Genomic DNA, 18,626 nt, shown 5'->3' with positions numbered 1-18,626 from the left:
ACTACCGAAAGCAATATTTTTAGAGAAAAGGCATAGATAAAAGCAATATTTTTACCGAAAGCAATATTGAACATGCATAGATAAAAAGCAACAAATTGAAAGGCCTAAACACCACATATGTTTTGTCCACTTGTACATGTCTACTCCCTGTCAGAGTTAAATTTAATGAGTATAACAGCACTCAATAATATATATATATATATATATATATATATATATATATATATATATATATATATAACACTGATTGTTCGCTGTAAAGAACCAAACAGAAGATCGTAACTTGCGTAGAAGTACTATATCAAGCACTGGGGCCTGATCGACACCGAGCTAGCCAAGTAATATATCGCCAATTGCCAATGATACCATGTAAAGTCAGAAGTAGAGATCTTCCTCGTGGAATTTGATGCATAGAAGAACAAAAGATATATAATTCCATATAACTGATATGGAAAGGATATATGCGATTCCCAAACATTTGTTACATATGCTCTTATCGCGAGAAGGAGAGATGGCGCTGAGAACATTAGCAAGACGAAGGAATAATGTCTAAAATGCTAACAAGTAGAAGGGCACCTTGTGGAAAGTAGATCGACATAGTGATATTCTAATTATTAGAACGCGAATCACACGTGCATGTGTGTGTCTGTCATCTTAGAGCTCTCTCAAAGACTATAAATAGTCCCCAAACCCATGTAATTTCTCAAGCTTTTGTAGTTTGATAGTGTATACACTTGCTCTGAGACTCCAAAATATTATGGCGAATGACTCCTTGACAAGGGCACAGATAGTTGGAGATGTTCTAGACCCATTTGTTAGCTCGGTGCCTCTAACTGTGATGTATGATGGGAGGCCTGTGTTCAATGGCATGGAGTTTCGCTCACCAGCAGTCTCTCTGAAACCCAGCGTTGAGATAGGCGGTGATGATTTCCGTGTGGCCTATACTCTAGTAAGCCTACCACTTTGAACCCGTAAGAGTACTCCATTGATGGTAGGCCATACGTGTATGGCCATGGTGTGAACTTGAGAGAGCTTGGGAGACTAATGGCTTCACCAAACAAGCTCGCTGTTGCATGTTGCTTGAACTTGTTTGTTGGTAGCCCATGTTGACCATGTGCTTGTGTAATTTTTATCCCCTAACATGTTGACCATGTGCTTGTGTAATTGTAAATCAAACAGGTTATGGTGGATCCTGATGCGCCTAATCCCAGCAACCCAACCCTGAGGGAGTACCTGCACTGGTAAGCCATTACTCTTACATGTTTTGTCATATTTTACCGCATGCACGTTTTTGTTGGGCCACAACTATATGTTGATGGACTGCTCTAATTTTATTTTACTTTGGGTATGTGCAGGATGGTGACTGATGTCCCATCATCAACAAACGATAGCTTTGGTGAGTACATCAAAATTAGTTTTCCTAATGCTCAGGTTTTCATTCAAACTTCTTGCCAAACGGTTCATGTTAGGTACTAGCTAGTATCTCAGGTGATGTTCCATAGTCACGCCTAAGCTTATACTTAGTGATTAAACTGAGATATTGTATATTTTGATATATGTTTTTCACTTAATATCTTAATATGCGATACACCTTAGTTAACAAAGCAGTAGATCTGTATAGTGTGTATAAGACGATGTTAAATCAAAATAAGTATGTGGATTAACTAAAAGTGAGTTCATATGTTTATTATTAACACATAAATTTAATGATTTCATCTTTAGGATGTATGAATTGTATTGCTTTGTGATCATATTTGTAAAAAAAAGTATGATGCAAGGAAATGGTTTCTTAATTATTGCAAAATATTTATCAAACACGGTTAGACATTTCACATCAACTAGTGCAATGTTGCAATGGTTGCATAAGGTACTTGCGAAATGCTTCTGAAAAATATATTCTCTGCAAATAATTTGAGAGGTCTTTGTCATGTTGTTCATTTTTTCAGTACTTAATTACTCGTCAATATTGTTTTACACATATGTATATTTAGTACCATGCGACTTTGCCAAATTAGCATACATTGGTTTTTCTACATGGCAAAACACATAATGTTGCCATATAGCAACTGCCATTTTAATGCTCAAATAATACAACATTTTATGATAGACCTTACGTACTTGACGTCCATTTTCTGTGATTATAAGTAACCAACTACCAACTCGCCCGTGTTAATTAGGGTAGGAAGAGAAAATCTGGCATGTACTTCAATAGTAGCTTCAATCAGTGAACAAAATAATACATGCATGCACGCCCTTGAACCGCTTTATAGTTGCTATTTTCCACATATCCCACCTTACTGCAAAATAGTACAAATTAATGATACCAAGAAAGGACACAAATGCAGTAAAAACCACAAAAGCACATGCTATTTATTCCATTTTCCTGGGAAAGCGCACGCTTAACCTATCTGAATTCCCTTACTCTTTGATGAACTGGCAGGAAAAGAGATCGTGCCATACGAGAGCCCAAGCCCTACCATGGGCATCCACCGCATGGTGCTGGTTCTGTACCAGCAGCTGGGGCGGGGGACGGTGTTCGCGCCGCAGGCACGCCAGAGCTTCAACTCGCGCAGCTTCGCGCGCCGCTTCAACCTCGGCAAGCCCGTCGCTGCTGTGTACTTCAACTGCCAGCGTCCCACGGGCACCGGTGGGAGGAGGTTCACCTGATGTGTCAAACTGATCGACCAGCAATGATCCTCAGCCCAGCCGACGGCAATGCTTGAGCTCACCGGTACCTGATACTGTGATAAAGATATCTAGAGAAGTTGGAATAAATGTACTGGAAGGTTTATGTCTGATCTATCTAGCTGGTTGATCAGCCATGGCCCAGCTCGAAGGCAGTAAGTTAAGCTCGAGCTTTGCCGGTACTTATGTCTGCGTGCTTACTAATACGTACACACATGATAGCCGCATCACACGGTACTTAGCTAGACGAGTTGGAATAAAGTACCTGTGTTTGTACTTGTAGACTCTTAAGTAAAGTGCCTTTGCAAGGATGCGTTGCTACTTATCAATAAGGAATGTGACATTATGCCACACCTTGGTAATGAGATATGTGCGGTTGGTTGTTCTGATCTTCAGTTTGAGCAAAATTATTTTGTATTTTTGTGAGTTAGATTAGAACAACCACGAGCATAATGTTGGCCGACATAGAGATCAAAGTGATGACACGTGCACAATATACCTCTATCATGCCACAAAAAATTGAAATCAAATTTTCGTCCAAAGATATAGAACTGCGAATTGTTCACACCAAATTTGAACTTGGTACATACAATCTACCAATACATTTTTCCTTATTTGTTCTCATGGTGTGCAATTTATTTTTGGACTCATGGCAAAACTTCTCGAAGACTCATGTCACGAGATGTAGTTTGGCGGATGCAGCTTGTAGGACACCGGTGGGCTACAAGTCGATGGGTTGGGGATCCCAAGGTAGATTTCGGTAAAGCAAAAACAGTCGTGTTATGAGACTTAGGTCGAAACATTTAACAACAAGGTTCCCGGGCGCCCTTAAATTCCTTGGGAAACACCGTCGTGATGTTGTTTTCCTTTCTTTCCTCAAGGCCCAAGCTAACAGAAATCCTTGGTCGAAATGTTCTTTGATGGGACGATGGTGGTGCTTCATGCACCATCCCCTTCGTGGGAAATTGTCTTGGAGCCGATGTAACCGATGGCTGGTGGCTTGACCATATGGAGGACAGATTAGTTTCCTAGATCCATTGGCATTGCAACTCGGGTGGCAGAGAAACTGATGTTAGTGGGGCTAGGTTGCATTACAACCTTCTACGTCGATTATTCGACTTCATTTGGTTCTCTCTGGGCACCCCACTCATTGGGGCCGAAACGAAGCTCCGATGTCACAGGACACATATGGCAGTGGCAATGAATTGCAATGAGTGGTTTGGTGGGTGGTGTTCTCCAATTATTGCAATGGGCTTTGTCAGTGGCAAGCTCTTGGTAATATCTCCTACGAGGCCCGTCCCTGAAAATCAGTATTCTCCTTGTCCTCTCGTCGACTCACTATTTGGTTGGGAGCAACATGGTTGTTGTGTGTCTATGGCAGTGTTCGGTGCGTATGGTTTTCTTCTTTTGTGAGGATGAAATCTATGAATCTTGAGAGACGACGAGTGATGAGATGATCATGTTTGTTGGTGCCCCGGCAGATGTATGTTCTCAGCATTGCGTTGTTGGCATGTTAGGGTGGTATCATATCTTTAGATGAGTTGTGATCATGATTTTTGCTCGTTTTTCCTCGTATTAAACATGCAACTCTTGCCGTCTTCGGTTTTGCTAATTCTTTGTGCTTGAGAATTGTCTATTTCTCGACATATGTCTCAGAGCCATCAATCCAACATTGATATGTGTGCAAATCCCCACTTTTTGAACTATGAGAACAAGTTCTAAATCATTTTGTATTAGACCAAAACAATACTACTACCTTCGTCCGTATGTATAGGGCATGCGCGTGCTTCTAGACGGTCGATTTGACTAACAAAAGATGTGTTATATGGCATCAAAATCATATGAGTAGATTCATCTATGGATGAAGTTTCTAAACGTATATTTTTTGCCACATGTAATAAACATTTGGTTAGTTAAATTTGCGACCTAGAAATACGTGCACGCCTTGTGCACCCAGATGAAGGGAATAGAAGGCAGTGAAGATTTTCTTAGATCCGTATGAACAAGAAATAATATTTTCTCATTTGATTGACTAATTCGTAGACAGACCCCCTAAATAGGTAAACTGGCCACTATGGCTTCAAAATTCGTTTTTTTGTGTGTGTGTGGCAAATGCTAGGGTCAGTAAGTGGAGACATCCTCATGGAAACATCTTCCATTTCCCTTAAGAAAGATCTTCCGCTGCTATTCTCCGTGACACCACTATCCCGCTGCTATATTGTGACCAGTAAAGTCGCCAACTGACAGCGATATGCGAGGTCTTCTTCTTCCTCAGCCGGCTGCTGCTGACTGCGTAGAATATGTCTTGCGATGAGGCCATGCATTGCTATTCGTTCGTGACAGCATGCATCCCACCGGGCATTTTGCTGCATGCAGCCTGCATTGTTGCATCTTTGACTGCGTGTGGAATAACATGCAACATCAAATTCCCTTCAGCAGAATGTTGCTCCTCCTGGTCAAATTCCCCGACTCCTCGTGTCGCTGGTCGATTAGCGCATTGAAATTGGAATTGGAGTGTTACGATCGAGATGTTTGCGATCGCCACCGCCGATGTTTTGGAGCCCGAACAGGCAATGTGGAAAGTTGGTACTAGCTTTCAAAAGGTTCCTGTTGTCCCACCCACTTGATGGATAGATTGTGGGCAATGTGGTCACTGGCCATCACGAGGATCACTTGTTTCAAGCTAAAAGAAGCTAATTAAGGAGCACGAGTTCTGCGTGCGATTCTGCGTGCCCGGCTATCGATCGACGATGCGTATCAGATGCTGTGGAACATGATGGCTGGTAGAGGCTTAGAGTGGCAGTGGGTGTTTGTTTGATGTTGAAGCTCAACCTAAATACGTGCTTGCCCTCTGTATTTGGTTCAGGCTGGCAGTACTCGGTACGTATATCCACTTAGCTTAGATAACAATTGTTGTATTCATTGTAGAACGATTGTTCTTGGTTCAGAAAAATAAAAACAATTGTTGCAAGCGCACGGCTATAGCCACCAGGGGCACCCGCCCGCGAGTAAAAAAAAAACAATTGTTGTATGCTCTATGTGCTTGTATGTGGGGCAAGCATAGGTATACCTATAGCGGTAATAATAATAATAATCTAGGTATAAGTTTCAAAACAAGAATATTAGTGAAAAATTAAAGCTTAAGATAACCACAACTATATGTCCATAGACTTCAAAGTGTATGCCTATATGTATACATATATACAGTAATCAAAACCGATGCTCTCATAGAGCTTACAATAATCACTATCCATTTCTTCGACAAGTATTTCTGGACGGATGGAGTACTAAATATATAGACTGCATGATCTGTGCTTAGAGAAAAGCAAGAGATAATATCAGTATTTCATTTGGTTTCAAGGAATATTAGTATCTCCAGCTTGGAGGATTAAATAATTGCCTTCAATGCCTAATGCGTTAATCTTTGGGGCGTTTTCCTTGAGACATAGTCTAACCACAGTACTACAGTATTACATATGTTTCTAAAACACTAGCTAACCGGCAGTACCATGTCTAGAATTTCAGTTGTGCTCCGTATCCTTATGTTTAAATATCTAATAAATTATAAATTTCAGATTTGATTTCATTGGTGTACCTGTCCAGCATTTCTCGTGAAAAAGCAACAGGTCTCTTTGATTCAAAGATTTTCATATGAATTTTGGAGGATTATAGGTCTTAGTATTTTTCATACATGGGTTATTTTAATTTGTAGCTTAAATTTTGTAGTATTTTTCTTAAGAACTCATGTACACTATATTTCACAAGATTTTTTTCATCCACTCAAACCGATTGACAAAATCCAGGGCAATCAAATAAACTTTGGTACAACGACATGGAATCCAGCTTTTTCCTAAGTCAACTGTCATTAAATTTGATCAAGCTTACATAGAAATGTATCTGCAACCTCCGTTAATTATAAGATTCATCGTAAATGTATGTTCATATTATATATATATTTAATAATGTAAATATTATCATATTTTATGCCTTCTTTGGTTTACAAGAATTTGTAGGAATTCTACAGTATATCATTTATGTAGGAAAAATTGTTTTAGAGCTCTTTGATTTGCATGTATAGAATTATATTCTCATTCAGGGCTTGTTGAGTTGTGCTCTGAGCGGAACCCTCTCGTACTATGTTGTGTCCTACTATTGCGTGTGTGTGCGGTGTGAACATTAGTAGGACCTTGTGGTTCTGGTGGTTTGCTTTATATATAAAGCGGGACGAAAGTCTTCTTCGATAATTATATTCTCATACATGATTGACTCTTATCCTTCATATTTCAGAGGAAAAGAAACATTAGCTTAGACTTAATGAAAAAATCCAATGAGAAACCAAATGGCATCTCTTTTCTTTTCTCTATCACTAGCATATATGCTTGTGTGTTGCAATGAGAAAGAAAATTGGCGTGTCCATCAAAACATTCATCAGCGCGTTATACACCCTACTACGGCGGGTAGGCGGAGATGTAGACTTACTTTTCTCGTAAAAACAAAAGTTGAATTAATAGTCCAACCCTTAGAGTTCAGAAGAGTTAATTCTAAAGACAAATTTGGCAGCCGACAGGTAGGCGCACACCAAGATCTAGACTTGCTTCTCTCTAAAAAAAATGGATTAAGACTTCAAAAGAAATAATTTTAAAGATAAATTTGTCTTTCTATTTGGACTCTGAAAGGATTTATTAAACGCAAGGAAGCCGCGTGGCAACCATTGTGTTTTGCTCGGTTGAAATGGCCCCGACCACCATAGATTCTCATGAAATCTCTTATTGGCACAGACTTGTTAGCTAGCGGTAAATTTAAATTCTTCATTTTCCCTAGCCACATAGACGAATTTAATTTCTTCGTTTCCCTCAAATAAACGGAACCCACACCGCATCCTCTGTTTGTTGGTGGCTCAACTTTGTTAATTCTCGTTAGACTAGCCACAATGGGTAGTAAGATCGAGTAGTAACATGTCCAAGTTACTACTTTATGTTACTACCTTTACAGTGGGGAGTAACATGTTGGGTTTCGTAGTAATTTCAAAAAAATTTCTACGCACACGCAAGATCATGTGATGCATAGCAACGAGATGGGAGAGTGTTCTCTACGTACCCACGCAGACCGACTGCGGAAGCGTTGACGCAACGTAGAGGAAGTAGTCGTACGTCTTCCCGATCCGACCGATCAAGCACCGAAACTACGGCACCTCCGAGTTCGAGCACACGTTCAGCTCGATGACGATCCCCGGACTCCGATCCAGCAAAGTGTCGGGGAAGAGTTCCGTCAGCACGACGGCGTGGTGACGATCTTGATGTACTACAGCAGCAGGGCTTCGCCTAAACTCCGCTACAGTATTATCAAGGACTATGGTGGCTGGGGGCACCGCACACGGCTAAGGAATAGATCACGTGGATCAACTTGTGTGTTCTAGGGTGCCTCTGCCTCAGTATATAAAGGACTAGAGGGGGGAGGCTGGCCGGCCAAGGTGTGGCGCGCCAGGAGAGTCCTACTCCCTCTGGGAGTAGGATTCCCCCCCCCCCCAATCCTAGTTGGAATAGGATTCGCGGAGGGGGAAAAGAGAGAGAGGGGGCCGGCCACCTCTCCTAGTCCTAATAGGACTAGGGGAAGGGGGAGGCGCGCAGCCCATGTAGGGCTGCCTCTTGTCTTTTCCACCAAGGCCCATCATGGCCCATTTAGCTCCCGGGGGGTTCCGGTAACCTTCCCGGTACTCCGGTAAAATCCCGATTTCACCCGGAACACTTCCGATATCCAAACATAGGCTTCCAATATATCAATCTTTACGTCTCGACCATTTCGAGACTCCTCGTCATGTCCGTGATCACATCCGGGACTCCGAACAACCTTCGGTACATCAAAATGCATAAACTCATAATATAATTGTCATCGTAACCTTAAGCATGCGGACCCTACGGGTTCGAGAACAATGTAGACATGACCGAGACACGTCTCCGGTCAATAACCAATAGCGGGACCTGGATGCCCATATTGGCTCCTACATATTCTACGAAGATCTTTATCGGTTAGACCGCATAACAACATACGTTGTTCCCTTTGTCATCGGTATGTTACTTGCCCGAGATTCGATCGTCGGTATTCCAATACCTAGTTCAATCTCGTTACCGGCAAGTCTCTTTACTCGTTCTGTAAATACATCATCCCGCAACTAACTCATTAGTTGCAATGCTTGCAAGGCTTATGTGATGTGCATTACCGAGAGGGCCCAGAGATACCTCTCCGACAATCGGAGTGACAAAACCTAATCTCGAAATACGCCAACCCAACATGTACCTTTGGAGACACCTGTAGTACTCCTTTATAATCACCCAGTTACGTTGTGACGTTTGGTAGTACCCAAAGTGTTCCTCCGGTAAACGGGAGTTGCATAATCTCATAGTTATAGGAACATGTATAAGTCATGAAGAAAGCAATAGCAACATACTAAACGATCGGGTGCTAAGCTAATGGAATGGGTCATGTCAATCACATCATTCTCCTAATGATGTGATCCCGTTAATCAAATAACAACTCTTTTGTTTATGGTTAGGAAACATAACCATCTTCGATTAACGAGCTAGTCAAGTAGAGGCATACTAGTGACGCTTTGTTTGTCTATGTATTCACACAAGTATTATGTTTCCGGTTAATACAATTCTAGCATGAATAATAAACATTTATCATGATATAAGGAAATAAATAATAACTTTATTATTGCCTCTAGGGCATATTTCCTTCAGTCTCCCACTTGCACTAGAGTCAATAATCTAGTTCACATCGCCATGTGATTTAACAGTAATAGTTCACATCACCATATGATTAACACCCATAGTTCACATCGATATGTGATCAACACCCAAAAGGGTTTACTAGAGTCAGTAATCTAGTTCACATCGCTATGTGATTAACACCCAAAGAGTACTAAGGTGTGATCATGTTTTGCTTGTGAGATAATTTTAGTCAACGGGTCTGCCACATTCAGATCTGTAAGAATTTTGCGAATTTCTATGTCAACAATGCTCTGCACGGAGCTACTCTAGCTTATTGCTCCCATTTTCAATATGTATCTAGATCGAGACTTAGAGTCATCCAGATCTGTGTCAAAACTTGCATCGACGTAACTTTTTACGACGAACCTTTTTGTCACCTCCATAATTGAGAAATATTTCCTTATTCCACTAAGGATAATTTTGACCGCTGTCCAGTGATCTACTCTTAGATCACTATTGTACTCCCTTGCTTAACACAGTGTAGGGTATACAATAGATCTGGTACACAGCATGGCATACTTTATAGAACCTATGGCTGAGGCATAGGGAATGACTTTCATTCTATTTCTATCTTCTGCCGTGGTCGAGCTTTGAGTCTTACTCAATTTCACACCTTGTAACACAGGCAAGAAACCTTTTCTTTGACTGTTCCATTTTGAACTACTTCAAAATCTTGTCAAGGTATGTACTCATTGAAAAAACTTATCAAGTGTCTTGATCTATCTCTATAGATCTTGATACTCAATATGTAAGCAGCTTCATCGAGGTCTTTCTTTGAAAAACTCCTTTCAAACACTCCTTTATGCTTTGCAGAATAATTCTACATTATTTCCGATCAACAATATGTCATTCACATATACTTATCAGAAATGTTGTAGTGCTTCCACTCACTTTCTTGTAAATACAGGCTTCACCGCAAGTCTGTATAAAACTATATGCTTTGATCAACTTATCAAAGCGTATATTCCAACTCCGAGATTCTTGCACCAGTCCATAGATGGATCGCTGGAGCTTGCATATTTAGTTAACACCTTTAGGATCGACAAAACCTTCTAGTTGCATCGTATACAACTCTTCTTTACTAAATTCATTAAGGAATGCAGTTTTGTTTATCCATTTGCCAGATTTCATAAAGTGCAGCAATTGCTAACATGATTCGGACAGATTTAAGCATAGATACGAGTGAGAAAATCTCATCGTAGTCAACACCTTGAACTTGTCGAAAACCTTTTGCGACAATTCTAGCTTTGTAGATAGTAACACTACTATCAGCGTCCGTCTTCCTCTTGAAGATCCATTTATTTTCTATGGCTTGCCGATCATCGGGCAAGTCAACCAAAGTCCATACTTTGTTCTCATACATGGATCATATCTCAGATTTCATGGCCTCAAACCATTTCGCGGAATCTGGGCTCATCATCGCTTCCTCATAGTTCGCAAGTTCGTCATGGTCTAGTAACATGACTTCCAGAACAGGATTACCGTACCACTCTGGTGCGGATCTCACTCTGGTTTACCTACGAGATTTGGTAGTAACTTGATCTGAAGTTACATGATCATCATCATTAGCTTCCTCACTAATTGGTGTAGTAGTCACAGGAACAGATTTCTGTGATGAACTACTTTCCAATAAGGGAGCAGGTATAGTTACCTCATCAAGTTCTACTTTCCTTCCACTCACTTCTTTCGAGAGAAACTCCTTCTCTAGAAAAACTCCGAATTTAGCAACAAAAGTCTTGCCTTCGGATTTGTGATAGAAGGTGTACCCAACAGTCTCCTTTGGGTATCCTATGAAGACATATTTCTCCGATTTGGGTTTGAGCTTATTAGGATGAAACTTTTTCATATAAGCATCACAAACCCAAACTTTAAGAAACGACAACTTTGGTTTCTTGCCAAACCACAGTTCAGATTCTGTCGTCTCAACGGACTTAGATGGTGCCCTATTTAATGTGAATGCAGTTGTCTCTAATGCATAACCCCAAAATGGTAGTGGTAGATCGGTAAGAGACATCATAGATCGCACTATATCTAATAAAGTACGGTTATGACGTTCGGACACACCATTACACTATGGTGTTCCAGGTGGCGTGAGTAGTGAAACTATTTCACATTGTTTTAATTGAAGACCAAACTCGTAACTCAAATATTTTACCTCTGCGATCATATCGTAGAAACTTTTAATTTCTTGTCACGATGATTTTCCACTTCACTCTGAAATTCTTTGAACTTTTCAAATGTTTCAGACTTATGTTTCATCAAGTAGATATACCCATATCTTCTCAAATCATCTGTGAAGTTCAGAAAATAATGATACTTGCCGTGAGCCTTAACACTCATCGGACCGCATACATCAATATGTATTATTTCCAATAAGTCATTTGCTTGCTCCGGAGAACGGAGTCTTAGTCATCTTGCCCAAGAGGCATGGTTCGCAAGCATCAAGTGATTCATAATCAAGTGATTCCAAAATCCCATGAGCATGGAGTTTCTTCATGCGCTTTACACCAATATGACCTAAACGGCAGTGCTACAAACAAGTTGCACTATCATTATTAACTTTGCATCTTTTGGTTTTAATATTATGAATATGTGTATCACTATGATCGAGATCCAATGAACTATTTTCATTGGGTGTGTAACCATATAAGGTTTTATTCATGTAAACAGAACAACAATTTATTCTCTTCCTTAAATGAATAACCGTATTACAATAAACATGATCAAATCATATTCATGCTTAACGCAAACACCAAATAACACTTATTCAGGTTCAACACTAATCCCGAAAGTATAGGGAGTGTGCGATGATGATCATATCAATCTTGGAACCATTTCCAACACACATCGTCACTTCACCATTAACTAGTCTCTGTTTATTCTGCAACTCCTGTTTCGAGTTACTAATCTTAGCAACTGAACTAGTATCAAATACTGAGGGGTTGCTATAAACACTAGTAAAGTACACATCAATAACATGTATATCAAATATACTTATGTTCACTTTGCCATCCTTCTTATCTGCCAATCACTTGGGGTAGTTCCGCTTCCAGTGACCAGTCCCTTTGCAGTAGAAACACTTAGTCTCAGGTTTAGGACCAGACTTGGGCTTCTTCACTTGAGCAGCAACTAGCTTGCTGTTCTTTTTGAAGTTCCCCTTCTTCCCTCTGCCCTTTTCTTGAAACTAGTGGTCTTGTCTACCATCAACACTTGATATTTTTCTCGATTTCTACCTTCGTCAATTTTCGCATTACGAAGAGCTTGGGAATCGTTTCCGTTATCCCTTGCATATCATAGTTCATCACGAAGTTCTACTAACTTGGTGATGGTGACTAGAGAATTCTGTCAATCACTATCTTATCTGGAAGATTAACTCCCACTTGATTCAAGCGATTGTAGTACTCAGACAATCTGAGCACATGCTCACTAGTTGAGCGATTCTCCTCCATCTTTTGGCTATAGAACTTGTTGGAGACTTCATATCTCTCAACTCGGGTATTTGCTTGAAATATTAACTTCAACTCCTGGAGCATCTCATATGCTCCATGACGTTCAAAACGTCTTTGAAGTCCCGATTCTGAGCCATTAAGCATGGTGCACTAAACTATCAAGTAGTCATCATATTGAGCTAGACAAACGTTCATAACGTCTGCATCTGCTCCTGCAATAGGTCTGTCACCTAGCGGTGCATCAAGGACATAATTCTTCTGTGCAGCAATGAGGATGAACCTCAGATCACGGATCCAATCCGCATCTTTGCTACTAACATCTTTCAACACAATTTTCTCTAGGAACATATCAAAATAAACACAGGGAAGCAACAACGCGAACTATTGATCTACAACATGATTTGCAAAATACTACCAGGACTAAGTTCATGATAAATTTAGGTTCAGTTAATCAAATTAATTAAAGAACTCCCACTTAGATAGACATCCCTCTAATCCTCTAAGTGATTACGTGATCCAAATCAACTAAACCATAACCGATCATCACGTGAGATGGAGTAGTTTTCAATGGTGAACATCGTTATGTTGATCATATCTACTATATGATTCACGCTCGACCTTTCGGTCTCCGTGTTCCGAGGCCATATCTGTATATGCTTGGCTCGTCAAGTATAACCTGAGTATTCCGCGTGTGCAACTGTTTTGCACCCATTGTATTTGAACGTAGAACCTATCACACCCGATCATCACGTGGTGTCTCAGCACGAAGAACTTTCGCAATGGTGCATACTCAGGGAGAACACTTCTTGATAATTTAGTGAGAGATCATCTTATAATGCTACCGTCAATCAAAGCAAGATAAGATGCATAAAAGGATAAACATCACATGCAATTAATATAAGTGATATGATATGGCCATCATCATCTTGTGCTTGTGATTTCCATCTCCGAAGCACCGTCGTGATCACCATCGTCACCGGCGTGACACCTTGATCTCCATCGTAGCATCGTTGTCGTCTCGCCAAGCTTGTGCTTCTACGACTATCGCTACCGCTTAGTGATAAAAGTAAAGCATTACATCGCGATTGCATTGCATACAATAAAACGACAATCATAAGGCTCCTGCCAGTTGCCGATAACTCGGTTACAAAACATGATCATCTCATACAATAAAATTCAGCATCATGTCTTGACCATATCACATCACAACATGCCCTGCAAAAACAAGTTAGACGTCCTCTACTTTGTTGTTGCAAGTTTTACGTGGCTGCTACGGGCTTAAGCAAGAACCAATCTTACCTACGCATCAAAACCACAACGATAGTTTGTCAATTTAACTCCGTTTTAACCTTCGCAAGGACCGGGCGTAGCCATACTCGGTTCAACTAAAGTTGGAGAGACAGTCGCCCGCAAGCCACCTATGTGCAAAGCACGTCGGGGGAACCGGTCTCGCGTAAGCGTACGCGTAATGTTGGTCCGGGTCGTCTCGTCCAACAATGCCGCCGAACCAAAGTATGACATGCTGGTAGGCAGTATGACTTATATCGTCCACAACTCACTTGTGTTCTACTCGTGCATATAACATCAACATAAATAACCTAGGCTCGAATGCCACTGTTGGGTTTCGTAGTAATTTCAAAAAAATTCCTACGCACACGCAAGATCATGTGATGCATAGCAACGAGATGGGAGAGTGTTCTCTACGTACCCACGCAGACCGACTGCGGAAGCGTTGACGCAACGTAAAGGAAGTAGTCGTACGTCTTCCCGATCCGACCGATCAAGCACCGAAACTACGGCACCTCCGAGTTCGAGCACACGTTCAGCTCGATGACGATCCCCGGACTCCAATCCAGCAAAGTGTCGGGGAAGAGTTCCGTCAGCACGACGGCGTAGTGACGATCTTGATGTACTACAGCAGTAGGGCTTCGCCTAAACTCCGCTACAGTATTATCAAGGACTATGGTGGCTGGGGGCACCGCACACGGCTAAGGAATAGATCACGTGGATCAACTTGTGTGTTCTAGGGTGCCTCTGCCTCAGTATATAAAGGACTAGAGGGGGGAGGCTGGCCGGCCAAGGTGTGGTGCGCCAGGAGAGTCCTACTCCCTCTGGGAGTAGGATTCCCCCCCCCCCCAATCCTAGTTGGAATAGGATTCGCGGAGGGGGAAAAGAGAGAGAGGGGGCCGGCCACCTCTCCTAGTCCTAATAGGACTAGGGGAAGGGGGAGGCGCGCAGCCCATGTAGGGCTGCCTCTTGTCTTTTCCACCAAGGCCCATCATGGCCCATTTAGCTCCCGGGGGGTTCCGGTAACCTTCCCGGTACTCCGGTAAAATCCCGATTTCACCCGGAACACTTCCGATATCCAAACATAGGCTTCCAATATATCAATCTTTACGTCTCGACCATTTCGAGACTCCTCGTCATGTCCGTGATCACATCCGGGACTCCGAACAACCTTCGGTACATCAAAATGCATAAACTCATAATATAACTGTCATCTTAACCTTAAGCATGCGGACCCTACGGGTTCGAGAACAATGTAGACATGACCGAGACACGTCTCCGGTCAATAACCAATAGCGGGACCTGGATGCCCATGTTGGCTCCTACATATTCTACGAAGATCTTTATCGGTCAGACCGCATAACAACATACGTTGTTCCCTTTGTCATCGGTATGTTACTTGCCCGAGATTCGATCGTCGGTATTCCAATACCTAGTTCAATCTCGTTACCGGCAAGTCTCTTTACTCGTTCTGTAAATACATCATCCCGCAACTAACTCATTAGTTGCAATGCTTGCAAGGCTTATGTGATGTGCATTACCGAGAGGGCCCAGAGATACCTCTCCGACAATCGGAGTGACAAAACCTAATCTCGAAATACGCCAACCCAACATGTACCTTTGGAGACACCTGTAGTACTCCTTTATAATCACCCAGTTACGTTGTGACGTTTGGTAGTACCCAAAGTGTTCCTCCGGTAAACAGGAGTTGCATAATCTCATAGTTATAGGAACATGTATAAGTCATGAAGAAAGCAATAGCAACATACTAAACGATCGGGTGCTAAGCTAATGGAATGGGTCATGTCAATCACATCATTCTTCTAATGATGTGATCCCGTTAATCAAATAACAACTCTTTTGTTTATGGTTAAGAAATATAACCATCTTCGATTAACGAGCTAGTCAAGTAGAGGCATAGTAGTGACACTTTGTTTGTCTATGTATTCACACAAGTATTATGTTTCCGGTTAATACAATTCTAGCATGAATAATAAACATTTATCATGATATAAGGAAATAAATAATAACTTTATTATTGCCTCTAGGGCATATTTCCTTCATAACATACGTGTGATAACATGCAACACTTCATTTATTAGGTTATAGACTCATATTGCCTTGATATGTGTGATGTTACTTATACTAGTAGTGACTAGCTATGTTACCACATGCCTCTCTTTCTTTATTTATTGCTTGCCACATCATCTATTTTATCTAGATATGTGTGATGTTACTACCTATGTTACTCTCACTGTGGGTAGTCTTACTCTTAGGCATATATAAATTGGTGGAATTTTTTGTAAAAGACTGATACGGGATTATTAATTGGTAAAGTAATTTTATCCTTTTGCATCTGAGTCCAAGGAGCTCGTGTCAGATGGAGGCCCAGCCGAGCGACGACATACGAAGCTTTTTTTCATCTATATAAAATGAAACTATTTTTTACCACTTGCGGATGGACGGACCAAAAAATCGAAGAAACACACAGGTTTTCAAAATGGACGTTCTTTACTACTCCCTTCGTTCCGTAATTTAGTGCATATAGATTTTTTAAAAAGTCAAACCTCACCAACTTTCTCCAAGTTTGTGGAGGAAAATACTTACATCCAGAATGCCAAACATATATCACTAGATTCATCATAATACATAGTTTTATAATTTATATATATTTGGTATTGTAGATATAAATAGTTTTCTCTCTAAACTTGGTCACAGTTTGTGAAATTTGACTTTTCAGAAAATCTGTATGCACTATATTATGGAACGTATGGAGTAATGGAGAAGAAGATATAGATAGGATTTAAGTTACTCCCTCCGTTTGTTTAATCTGCATATAAATCTTTTGCGAGGTCAAACTTTATAAACTTGACCGAATTTATAAAAAAAATCAACATTCAGAAAAGGAAATAAATATCATTAGATGCATCATGAAATTAATTTTCATACTACTATATAACTTTAATAATGTAGTTGCTGATATTTTTTTAATATAAAATCGGTCAAATTTCGCGTAGTTTGACTTCAAACAAATTTTACACGTGGATTAATAAGAAACGGACCGGGTGCATGCCATCTCACTTGTTCCATTCCTATTATATTCTTGTCCTATGAATCGAAGGAGACTGTGTATGCTTTTTTTTTGAAACTTCGGCCTTTTTATTAGATCAAATAACTGTTACATCATCCACCAGCCACCTTACGATAGATGCCGGTGGTTCCTCAACCCACAAACCAGGTGAATTAAAAGCCACCAGCCTAGCTAGTTCTTGCGAGACACAGTTTGCCTCTCTAGGGCAGTGAATGAAAGACACCGAAGTATAACCTACTGATAAGACATTGCAATCTGCATAAATTGCCGCAGCTCCTGTTGCCGTGAAGCCACCCGAGTTCATTGTATCGATCACCTCCACACAATCTGCCTCCACAACCAGCTTGTTTACTCCCATTTGTTGCGCTAGTAGGAGGCTATGCCTCAATGCATATGCTTCTGCTGATGCTGCATCGGAGACATGCTCCAGCTTGTCGTTGGAGGCTGCTAAAAACCCCCCTTTGTCATCCCTGAGCACTGCCCCGACTGCTCCATTCAGATTTGGTGCATAAAATGATGCATCAACGTTGAGCTTCACGAATCCCTCCCTTCGCTTGGTCCATCTGCCCTTCTGTACTCCCATCTCCTTCTTCATGGCATTCGTGTAGTTAGCAGCTAGAACAGAAATTGACAGCGCCGATCAGGCTGGCGTTTGAAGTTGCCTTCTTTCCCACCACACGTACCACACTCCCACAAGGACTAGGGTATGCGCACTGACATCCGGAAGTAAACTTCCTCTCTGCGGTGCACATAAAATGTAGTCCAGCACCGATGAACCAGCTCTATCCACCTCGCATGCCTCCTCCACAAACCCATCCAACTTTAAGCATCTCCAAATCTCGGCCGCTCTTGGACAAGTAAACAGGACATGCTTCGCATCCTCCTGCACACATTGGACAGTTCGTGGGCATAACTATATGGCGATTCACGAGGACTCCAAAACATGGCAAAAACCCATGCAACACCTTCCATGCATGTATCTTGACTTTACCCGGCAGTGAAGATTCCCACAATTTTCCCCAAACTGGATATGTCTGTGACGGTTGGCCTTCCGTTCGCTCGAACCAGCGTCCGAACTGATGATCCCACTCAGCGTGATATGCCGACCTAACCGTGAATATGTTATTCTTTGTGAACCTCCACGCCACAAAATCATCCATCATTCCTGACGGCACCAACGGAATAGCAAGAATTCTCTCCGCATCCACCTGCCAGAACGTATCCATGATCAGCTCGTGATCCCACACTCCTGTCGCCGGGTCGATCAGGTCAGAAACCTTCGACAACAGGTTTGCTCCTCTCGGGGTGACTACACGTCCATCCGCGCTCGTTGCCATCCATGGA

The 18,626-nt window shown here is 41.4% G+C and overlaps 1 protein-coding gene across 1 annotated transcript; it reads left to right on the top strand.

Moving 5' to 3' along the window:
* Positions 1 to 691: 691 nt before the first annotated feature.
* LOC125527085 (protein FLOWERING LOCUS T 1-like) lies at positions 692 to 3,074 on the top strand. The gene is made up of 4 exons (XM_048691660.2): positions 692 to 949; positions 1,180 to 1,241; positions 1,356 to 1,396; positions 2,441 to 3,074. The coding sequence occupies exons 1-4, from the start codon at positions 758 to 760 to the stop codon at positions 2,665 to 2,667; spliced, it is 522 nt and encodes a 173-aa protein (XP_048547617.1). The 5' UTR covers positions 692 to 757; the 3' UTR covers positions 2,668 to 3,074.
* Positions 3,075 to 18,626: the final 15,552 nt, after the last annotated feature.

Source organism: Triticum urartu, chromosome 2A, assembly GCF_056163025.1.
Source record: "Triticum urartu cultivar PI428250 chromosome 2A, HENAU_Tu73, whole genome shotgun sequence".
NCBI lineage: Eukaryota > Viridiplantae > Streptophyta > Magnoliopsida > Poales > Poaceae > Triticum > Triticum urartu.
The sequence above is the reverse complement of the archived record's forward strand: the minus strand, read 5'-3'. Positions and strand labels throughout refer to the sequence as shown.

What these genes read in the sequence shown, in the direction of transcription:
- LOC125527085 (XM_048691660.2), top strand. Translation starts at nt 758, where the DNA reads ATGGCGAATGACTCCTTGACAAGGGCACAGATAGTTGGAGATGTTCTA. An exon ending in CTGAGGGAGTACCTGCACTG is followed by an intron (nt 1,242 to 1,355) that starts GTAAGCCATTAC and finishes GGGTATGTGCAG; the next exon opens with GATGGTGACTGATGTCCCAT. An exon ending in ATCAACAAACGATAGCTTTG is followed by an intron (nt 1,397 to 2,440) that starts GTGAGTACATCA and finishes ATGAACTGGCAG; the next exon opens with GAAAAGAGATCGTGCCATAC.